Genomic DNA, 10,234 nt, shown 5'->3' on the forward strand with positions numbered 1-10,234 from the left:
CAACGCCCCTCGCCCCTTATCTCCCCGTGCCCTAGGAGCTGCAGGGAGGTGGCTGTGAATTCTACAACCGCTTCCTCCTCTCACATCTTGGTGGGGTCCACAGCCAGCGCTCCTGTTGCTCAGAGATGTGGAGGCAGTTGCTAAGAGACAGTGAAACGTCAGTACCTGGCCCTCGAGGAAAAAAAAAAGGAGCGAAAAAGGAAGAGAGGAGGGGGAGAGAAGGAGGAAAAGGGGAGGGAAGGGAAGACCTGACAGAAGACACAAAACCCCAGCAGCCTCAGCAGCAAGCTGAGTTTCTGGAAGAAGCATTCGGATTCTGTGAACTTTCTTCTCAGCATCCTCCCTCAGATTCCCCTTTTGGATAAAAGAAGGGGACCGGCTCAGGGACCACAGGACAGGAAAAGCACTGAGGATGCTGCCCTGGGATCCAGGAGCCATGAAGGAGGAGAGGACGGGGGAGGGGACTAGCGGAGGAGGCAATCTGTTCTCCTGAAGCAGCAAGCGGGGATTCCAGCGTGAGGGAGGGAGCCCCGTGTCTGCCGCAGATTGATGGCTGTGCCCTTGGAACAGAGTAAGTGGGCTCCTGAGGGCCTGTGGGAGTCAGGCGGAGACTTTGGGGTTCAGAAAAATGAGTCTGGATCCGGGGGAACTGGGGGGATTTCCCAGTGGGCATGATCGAGGCTGGAATCAGCAGAAGCAGCAGCAGTGCCAGATGAGGGGATGCAGGGAGGACAAGTGAGGACAGCAAGTGGGCACCGGAGAATCCAGGGACCCCGGAGCCTGTGGGGTGGACGCAGGGCGAGCCACCAACCAAGTGTGGCTTCGTGTTCTGTCCCTCTGCCTGACCAAGTGTGGGTGTGGGCTCAAGCTGGGGGGCTGAGGGGAGAGCGCAGTGTTTGTGGGAAAGGATGCTGGAGTTAGGGGTGTACACAGGGGTTGCAAGACTGTAGGGACAGACTGGGAGGGGCTCCGCAGGAGTGCGTATGCAGAAGGAAGCTGGAGAGAAAACTGGGGAGGCATGAGCGCGCAGGGCAGGGCGAATGTGTCACAGGAGAACGGTGTGTGTGTGCGAGAGAGAGAGAGAGAGAGAGAGAGAGAGAGAGAGAGAAAGTGCTAAGAGGGTCTGAAAGAGCTTTGCAATGCGCCAGAGTGTGTATACATTTTTTTCTTTGAGAGTTATTCAAGGGTGGGGTCTTTGGTGCTGAGGAGGGTGGAGCTTGGAAAACAAGGAGAAAATGCATCCAGCATCCAGTCCAGGACAGACACTTGGGAGGATAGTTGAAGGTAGGGGCTCGCGGGGTTAGCGTGAGGTTGGGGTCTGAGCTCGCCAGTGCCATACCTGAGAAACAGGACACAGAGAACTTTGTGGTTGGTGGTAAAGAGGAAGAGGAGGGGGCAAAACCCCTAGGAGAGGGGACCGAGGGGAGGAAAGGACACTGTATTTCCCTGTCTGAGGGTTTTTCTTGTTGACAGAGGGATTCTGCCTCTGCCTGCCGAACACGCTGCCGGCTGGGAGAAGGGCTGGCTTGGGAGCGGCCACAGCGCTTGGCTGCCCCCCGTCCTGCACCTCCAGGACATGCGACTCTTCCCAAGCTCAGCAGGCTGAACACTGGGTGTCACCTGGGATCTCCCCCTCCCTGGGGCTTTCTGTAGCTACTGAGGCTGAGGACTCAGGCTTCCAGGGGGCCCATGGAGATAGACTTCACCTCGGGCTCCCTGCCCAAAACATCCACCCCAAGACCCCCTTGGACTCGAGCCTACTGGGCCACCAACAGAAGCGCCTCTGAGACCTTGAAGACTGGAGACCCAGATACAGCTCTGGCCTCGTGATTGTTAATCCCAGACTTGGGACACGGTTGAGGGGTTTTAGATGTGCCAGGACCTTTAAATGGCACCTTCCATGCCCTTCGCCCCCTCCTCCTGCCCCTCAGACACCGCACAGAAGGGAAGCCCCCAGCAGTCATGGGTGTGAGGGACACAGAAGCTCTGCAGGGACCTTCCCAGGACCCACTGGCAGCTGGTCCAGCCCCACCCCCGCCTCCTTCCTTTCTCCTCTTTTGATGTCTTTGCAGACCCTGGGGTACCTCCAGCGAGTTGACTGCCCCCCTAGGCTCCAAAGGGACTTCCTGTGGCTCTCACTTGGGGAGCCCTCTGGCACTTAGAGGCTCCCAGAAAAGGCTTGAGCCATGACACCGCTGCTCAGAAGCCCCACCCCCGGGCTCTCGGCCTGATGTAGCTGTCTCCCTGTGCCACCGACTCTTGATTCCATGAACACAGCCCCAGCCCCGATGGGCTCCATTCAGCCCTGCGGGAGCCAGCTGCCTAAGATGGGTGATACCTGGTCCCAGCTGCCCTGGCCCGGGCCTCCCCACCCAGCCGTGTTTCTAGTCTCCCTCCTCTTGGCAGCTGGGGTGATGCACTCGGAGGCAGGGACCAGCTGCCCGGTCCTTTGCACATGCCATAACCAGGTGGTGGACTGCAGCAGCCAACGGCTCTTCTCCGTGCCCCCAGACCTGCCCATGGACATGCGCAATCTCAGCCTGGCCCACAACCGCATCTCCGCCGTGCCGCCGGGCTACCTCACGTGCTACATGGAGCTCCGGGTGCTGGATCTGCGCAACAACTCCCTGATCGAGCTGCCCCGGGGCCTCTTCCTCCACGCCAAGCGTTTGGCACACCTGGATCTGAGCTACAACAACCTCAGCCACGTGCCAGCCGACATGTTCCAGGAAGCGCACGGCCTGGTGCACATCGACCTGAGCCACAACCCGTGGCTGCGCGGGGTGCACCCGCAGGCCTTCCAGGGGCTGGTGCAGCTCCGGGACCTGGACCTGAGCTTCGGGGGCCTGGCTTTTCTCAGCCTGGAGGCCCTCGAGGGCCTGCCGGGGCTGGTGACCCTGCAGATCGGCGGCAACCCCTGGGTGTGCGGCTGCACCATGGAGCCCCTGCTGAAGTGGCTGCGGAACCGGATACAGCGCTGCACCGCCGGTAAGGGCGGGGCCGGGCGGGACGGGCGGGACGGGGGCGGGAGGGCTCTGGCCTCGCTGACAGCAAGGGCTTCAGAAAGGAGAGGGCGGCTTAGCGATCCTCAGTGTGCCCTCCTCGGTGCTCGGTGCTCGGTGCTCGGCTCTCTGCGCTCAACTCCTTTGTTCCAAGAGTGTTTGCAGAGGCCTTGCTTTACGTGCTAGGTGCTGGGGACCCACTCGTTAGTGAACAGACACCGCCCCTGCCTCCGTGGCACGTATGACCCAACGAGGCAAACACGGTAAACAAGTAAGATGCGCTAACAACAGACACTGTTTGTTGGGCTCTCACCAGGACCTAAGATCTTGCCATCCCATTGGATCCACACTAACATTATCCCCCATTGTACAGGTGAAGAAACTGAGATTTGGGACAGTGAAAAGAGTAGTCCAGAATCACTGATTTAGAAACTGGCAGCGCCCTGGGTCAAACCCAAGTGCATTCTACTTCTAAGCCCTGGTCTACTCTACCAGCCTGCTTCTTCGGTGTTGAGTGCTGGCAAAACTCTCACAGAGACAGAAATGGCTAACACTATTTATTTTCCTACTATCTGTCATGCTCTAATCTAAACATTACATATTTTAGCTTATCTCATCCTCTCATGAACCCTAATGAGCCCTCCCCAACTCAACTCTACAGAGGGGGAAACCAAGTCACAGAGAGGTTCAGTGACTTGCCCAAGGTCACAGCACCACTCAATGGGGTTGGAGCCAAGAATCGAACCCTCGCAGTCTGGTTGCCCTCTGGCTGTATCCCGAAGAGCCAGGTTCTAGGCTGACAGGGAGTCAGGGCCTGAGCTCTGTGCTGGCCAAAGGTCCTCTGCAGAGTTCCACAAGGTTTGAGCTCAGGATGGAAAATTAAAAGAAAAAACTGGGATGTGAGAATTTAACCAGCCAGTCCCGAGTGGGGATGGACTGGGGACTGAAGGCGCCGGAATCGTGCAGGTTTGATGGGCCGTGACTTCATGCAGCGGTGCCCAAGCCTGGCCTGGAGGCAGGCAGTGTGCAGCTGTGGCCCCGTCACCAGCTCTCCTGCATGGCAGCACTGCGCCTTGGACAAGCCTCCAGCAGTCGAATGACAGAAATAGCCAGGAGCACTCTCCCAGGGGCTTTCCCAGAGCCCGGCTCAGAGTGTGTTCAGAAGTGATGAGGAGTGAGGTAGGAGGGAGAGGAGGACTGAGTGGGGAGCCCAGGACCAAAATAGCCTGGGGGCGGCTGTGGGGCACGATTCCGTGTTTCCACAGGGCTGTGGGAGGATGTTCTCGGGGACCAAAATAGCCAGGGACTGAGCTGGGGCACTGGAAGGGGGCTCGAGGGTGAGGCTTTCCGGAGAGAGATGTCCCCACCAGCTCGACCTTGGCAGGCCGCACCTCCTCCCCTCTCTCCTGTGCACTAGGGACAGAAGGGGCACTTGGGGGCACGAAGCTTCCACCGCACCTGGCCTCCTCCTTTTCTGGAATCTCTGCCCTTCAGAATAAGCTCAAACTCCCAGCAAGTGAGAGAGGGACCCGATATCCCATCTTGATGGCCTCATGTCAGCACAGATGAGGGATCCGAGCTCCAGAGAGGGAAAGTGACTGTCCACAAACTACCAGTGAGAAAAGCAAGCATGCCACCGCTGGGTGCCCAGGCTCCCCGTTCCTCCCCAGAGCACACTTCACCACACCACACTCCAGGATTGTCCCTCTAGGGGGCAAAGAACTTGCCAGTGTAGGTAGGATGAGGTGATCCTCTCCCCTGTGTCGTTTTCTGCTTCCTCTCCCTTTATCGTGGGATTCCCACTACCATCCACAATTTTTGGACAAATCCCAACACATAGAAACACAAGGGTGCCTTTGGGATATAATTTCACTTTATAACTGGCCCCTTGACTTACCAGAGAGTTTTGTCTGCCCCACACTCCCATCCTACCCTCCTGCAGGGTCCTGCCACATGTCCTCAAAGCCTCCTCTGGTTCGTCCACACCAACTGTCCTCAGGGTCTCCACATCCCCAACACTGCACGGTCTCACCACCACCCCAGTCACACACACAGTAGACTTGGGAGTTCAGCATCTTCCGGGAGACGAGCCTGTTGACTGTCAACTCCAGATACAGCCTCGTCCTGGGCAAGGTCTGGAGTACTGTGCACACAGCCTACAGGGACCTCTCAACGTCGGGCTGGGGACAGGTTGCATTCTTTGACTGAACCTGACTCCCCATTTCTAAGGAGAATGATGTTCATTCATTTCCCCAAAAGGGTCAATCTAAATCAATCATTTTATTCAAAACCACAGAATCAGTAAAAAGCATTTTGCACCATATAATTTAGAAAACTCCTTCACATTGACTGTCTTAGGCAATTAGGTTAGATATCCCATTCTTAGACTACCACTTTCTTCATGAAAGCAGAACAGCAAAAAAAAAAAAAAAAAAAAAAAAAAAAAAAAGACTCGTCCAAGGTGAGAGATTGATTAATCTGAGTGAAGAAATGGCAGAGCTGCTCTCAGCATGTCACCCTTACTCCCAAGGCAGAGTACGATGGGACCACTGACAGTCGCCAAGCATTTGTACACGTGACCCTGGAAGGATGAGGTGGCACCATCAAGGATGGAGAGAATGGGAACCCACTGAAGGAGAAGAGCTCCCTCCTACAGAAGTCTGTATGCAGAATTATGACCTCCTCTGACCTTTCCTGAGAGACCAAAATAATGAAAGCCCAACTTATATAGTGCTTACTATATACCAAAACCATATCATTTATAAATGTTAACTCACTGACTCCTCGCTACTCTCCTATGAAGTTGATACTATTATTATCCCTGTTTTATAGATGAAGAAGACAAGACACAAAGGGGTTTAATGATTTACCCAGGGTCCTGGGTAAATCAACTAAGGAGGGACAGAGAAGGGATTTGAAGTCAGGCTCCTAACTCCAGAGCTCATACTCTTAACTCTATACTTTGTGTATCTGGAAAAGTCACATGAGATAGTAGAAAGACCCAATGCTTTGGAGTTGGACCAAGTCATTCATTCATATAACCATTTGACAAAGACCCATTGATTGCTTACATGGATAGGACAGGATTCTGATGTTAAAGATACTATGGGAAACATTCAAGGGCGAGGGGATAGATAATAAACGAGCTGTCAGAAAGTAATAAATACTATGGAGAAAAATTAAGCAGAGTAGGTAAGATAGGGAATGCCTAGAGAAAGGTGATGGGAGGGTTGTTGTTTTATACAGACTCATAAAGGAAGGCTTTACCAATAAAGTGATATTTGAGCAAAGTCCTAAAGGAAGTGATGTGCAGGCATTTGGGGGGAGAAGCATTCTTACAAGGGGAAAGATCCAAAGTACCCCCTCCTCACCCCAAAAGAGGACATGCTCAGGGTGATGGAAAACTAACCAGGAGGTGTAAGTGGAAGGAACAAGTAAGCACGGAGCAGAGTGGAAGAGGTGGGGAAGAGTCCCTGAAGCCCCTGGTGAGGACCCTGGCCTTCATTCTGTGGGGAGAGAAGCAGAGAGTGGCATGACAGGACTTCAGGTCTGAATGGATCACTAGGCCAACTGTGTTGAGACGGTGTAAAGGCAGAAGCCCCAGTTCTACCATTAGTAGTAGCTATTGGACTTTAGGCAAGTAATTAAATTTTCTAACAGTGATCTCCAAATCTACAAAAATAAGTACAGTCTAACCAGTGGTAGCACAGTGAATAAAGTGTCGATCTAGAATGCTGAGGTCACAGGTTTGAAACCCTGGGTTCTTGGCTCTGAGCGTGAGCTCATCAGTGTGGGGGTCACTGGCTTGAGCAGGGGAACCGTCCACACGATCCCAAAGCTCACCAGCTTGAGCCCAAAGTCGCTGGCATGAGAAAGCCCAAGGTCAGGGGCCTGAGCACGGGAACACGGGCACAATGCTGGTCCAGGCTCGAACAAGAAGCTCAAGGTACAGCTACAGTGAAAGCAATGACGAGTTGATGCCTCTCACCCTCTCTTACGCTTTCTCTCTCTTCCTCTCTTCCTTTTCCTCTCTCTCTCTCTCCCAAAATATTTTTAGAAAGAGGGGTATAAAAATGTTTGCCTTGAGGGCTGTTAAGGGGACTACAGAAAATAAGTAAAAATTTGGTTCAAAAGGAACTCAACTTCTCCTAGGTGGAGTGGGATCTGTCCATTCCACCCTCCCTCCCCCTGGCACCTCACCCTTCCTGGGTTCTGTGTTGCAGATTCTCAGCTGGCTGAATGCCAGGGCCCTCCTGAAGTGGAGGGTGCCCCACTCTTCTCCCTCACTGAGGAGAGCTTCAAGGCCTGCCACCTGACCTTGACCTTGGATGATTACCTCTTCATCGCATTCGTGGGCTTCGTGGTCTCCATTGCATCCGTGGCCACCAACTTCCTCCTGGGCATCACAGCCAACTGCTGCCACCGTTGGAGCAAAGCCAGCGAAGAGGAAGAGATTTGACGTGGGTGCCTGGCATCCCTCCATGCTGCTGACCACCACTGCCATCAACCACTGAACACCCTCCATGGCTGCCCATTCTGGTCCCATGGTGCCCTGGCCACCTCTGTCATGGCTCAAGCAGTGTCAGAAAACTATTTTTGAGCAAGGTTCTACTGTGGCCGGAGCACTGTGCTAGGGACCGGCAGTAGTAGACAGATCCACCTAGTTCCTGCCTTCAGGCACTTCCCTCTGATAGAGGAAAGAGGTTCAAAAACTACTTCCTTCAAGACAATTTGTTGGCATTCTTAGCACATAGCCCAGAGGAGGGGGTCATCAACTGTGCCTCAGAAAGTCCAAGAGAAGTACAAGACTGGAGGTGAGTCGTGAGCTGGTTCATCAAAAACTGTCTGCTTTGTCAAATAGGCCAAGAAGGGTGGACACAGACAAATAATAGAAGCCAGAATATGTGCGTATATTGAGAACTGGGGTGAACAATCCCTGTGACTTTAGGGTGCAGAAGGGGAATGGCACAGCCCCAAAACTTTCCCTTTGACACCCTCTCTGTCAGTGCATAGGTTGCCCACCGTTCCTTCCAGAAGGTGAGAACACCTCCATGCCAACCCCCTTGGCCACCTCCTACCACAGCTACCAGGTGAGACCACTTCCTAGTGACTGCCCTCCACACTAGATTGCCAGTTGTAGCCTGCTGGAGGGGTCCCAGGTAGCGAGCTGAGGACGGACACCTTCAGTGCCCTTTCTCCTGCCTCTCACTCCAGCTTGGGCTTCTGAAGAAAGAAGCAGGGGGCCCAGGAATGGGACAGCAAGAGTCCTGGCACTCTGGGACTTCTAATCTCATGACTGCTCTTGCCACGGTGCTCATGCCAAGGGACGTCACCAGGAAAGTGCACTGTGGGCTACATTTCTGTAGCGTGACAGTATAAGACTAAAGAAGGAGAAAGCCACCACTGTTGTGATCATAGGAGAATTTTCTCTTTCTTCTAAACAACACACTCACATAAGCATAGGGTGAGAGAGCTATTAATTACCAAGCACTTGCCAGTGTTGGGCACTGTGATAAACTCTCTCCACAGACACTTCCTCCAATGCACACAACAATCTTTTGACGTGTTATAGTTCCCATTTTAAAGATTAACAAGTAAGACCCAGGGAAGCTGAGGTCATGGGATACTTTTAAGTAGAATAAGCCTGCTCTTTCAACTACTCCATTCAAGTAGGGGAGCATCACAGCTCCCTCCAAAGTCCTAGAAATTCAGAGTCAAGTAGTGCTGATGAAGCTCCGAATAAGAGCCAGGCACTCTTCTGGGCACTCTCATATCTATTGACTCATTTATTTCATTTCTCACAGCAACACTGCCTGGTGGTTTTTATTATTCACATTTTACAGATGACTTCATTGTAGGGAGCTGAGTATCTTACCCAAGGTTGTCCAGATACACTGTAAAAGGAAGGTGATAAGTAGCTTCATTCAGGGAAACTGTGTTTAATCAGTCAAAAATCAAGTAACTTCATGTGCAAAGCACAATTATCATCGTTGTTGTCACCTTCATTATCGGTGTCATGAGCCTCTTCGTTATCCTCCCTACGTTGTTCAGCACTGGACAGTTCCTGCAGTGCTTTGACATCCTTCCCCTTGACTCTTCACAACCCTGTGTGGCCCGGCAAACCAAACCTCACTACTCCTATTTTACAGACTTAAAAAAAAAATGGGCTCAAGAGAGGGTATGACTTGCCTCAGTGGCAGGGTAGAGATTCACCTCCAGTTCTGCTCTCTTTCCAGGGCTGTCCCAGGTGTTTGGGGAAAAGAATGCCCTGGAGGCTGGGTAGTGGGCCCTAGGACTCAGCAGTCATGAACATCCTAATAGATCAGCTAAGTAAAAGGCAATTTAAAAAAAAAAACCAGCTTCTCTGTAGGTCTAGATGTGCTCACGGCAGGGCAAATCACAGCCTCCGAAACTTAGAAGCAGCACAGATAACGTCTGACTAGGAGTCACCTGCCTTGCAATGTGTAAATGATGCTTTAGGAATGGTGGTCATCCAGAAAATAAGATCTTTGGGAAATAGAGGCTGTGTTCACCCTTTCTGCTCAAGCCCTGTTGTGTTGTGTTGCGAGAGATACACAGGGTGTCAGAAAGCTGAGGGTGAGCATCTCCCTCCGCACAATAGGTACAACTTTAAGGCACAATCTAACATGTTGCCATGGCTGGCCAGGGTGTGAATTAAAGCAGGGGCTTCCCAGCTTGCCCCCAGCTCCAGCAGGCTTCATCATTTCATCCTCCTGGCAGGCTGAAGGAATGAAGGACCATATCATATCACCTTCCAAGCAGTCTTCCCTGACTCGTGATCCCCTGAGCTAGTCAACCAAGAGTTCCCAGAAACTTTGCTAGGCCTGGGGTACTTAATTAAACCTTGTGTCCCCTGAATCTCACTTACAACATCTAGACCATAGCCCTGCTCTTGTGACATCCGGAACAGAACTGTGCCCACTCTCTCCTTCCACTGTGTCCAGGGTCAGGTGGACTGGGTCTGCTCTCCCCCAGCCAATCTGACAGCCTAAGGCACTTGGAGAGAAACTTGTAAAAATAATAGTCCTGACACAAATAGTTAAGCCTCCAATAGAAGAACACCATATGCATCTATGCTATTCTCCTAAACACAACACTCTTGTTTGCTGAAATATAGTTAATATCTTTTAAGATATGTACTCTTTTTGCATAGAACTAGTACCAAACAAAACATCAAATGCCCCTTGAGATCAAATGTTCTCTCTAATGAG

The 10,234-nt window shown here is 52.4% G+C and overlaps 1 protein-coding gene across 1 annotated transcript; it reads left to right on the top strand.

Moving 5' to 3' along the window:
- Window positions 1-265: 265 nt before the first annotated feature.
- LRRC55 (leucine rich repeat containing 55) lies at window positions 266-9,714 on the top strand. Its single transcript, XM_066251532.1, has 3 exons — window positions 266-571; window positions 1,474-2,988; window positions 7,226-9,714. Exons 2-3 carry the CDS (start codon window positions 2,268-2,270, stop codon window positions 7,459-7,461), a joined length of 957 nt encoding a protein of 318 aa, XP_066107629.1. The 5' UTR covers window positions 266-571; window positions 1,474-2,267; the 3' UTR covers window positions 7,462-9,714.
- The last annotated feature ends 520 nt before the right edge of the window (window positions 9,715-10,234 follow it).

Source organism: Saccopteryx bilineata, chromosome 1 (assembly GCF_036850765.1).
Source record: "Saccopteryx bilineata isolate mSacBil1 chromosome 1, mSacBil1_pri_phased_curated, whole genome shotgun sequence".
Taxonomy (NCBI): domain Eukaryota; kingdom Metazoa; phylum Chordata; class Mammalia; order Chiroptera; family Emballonuridae; genus Saccopteryx; species Saccopteryx bilineata.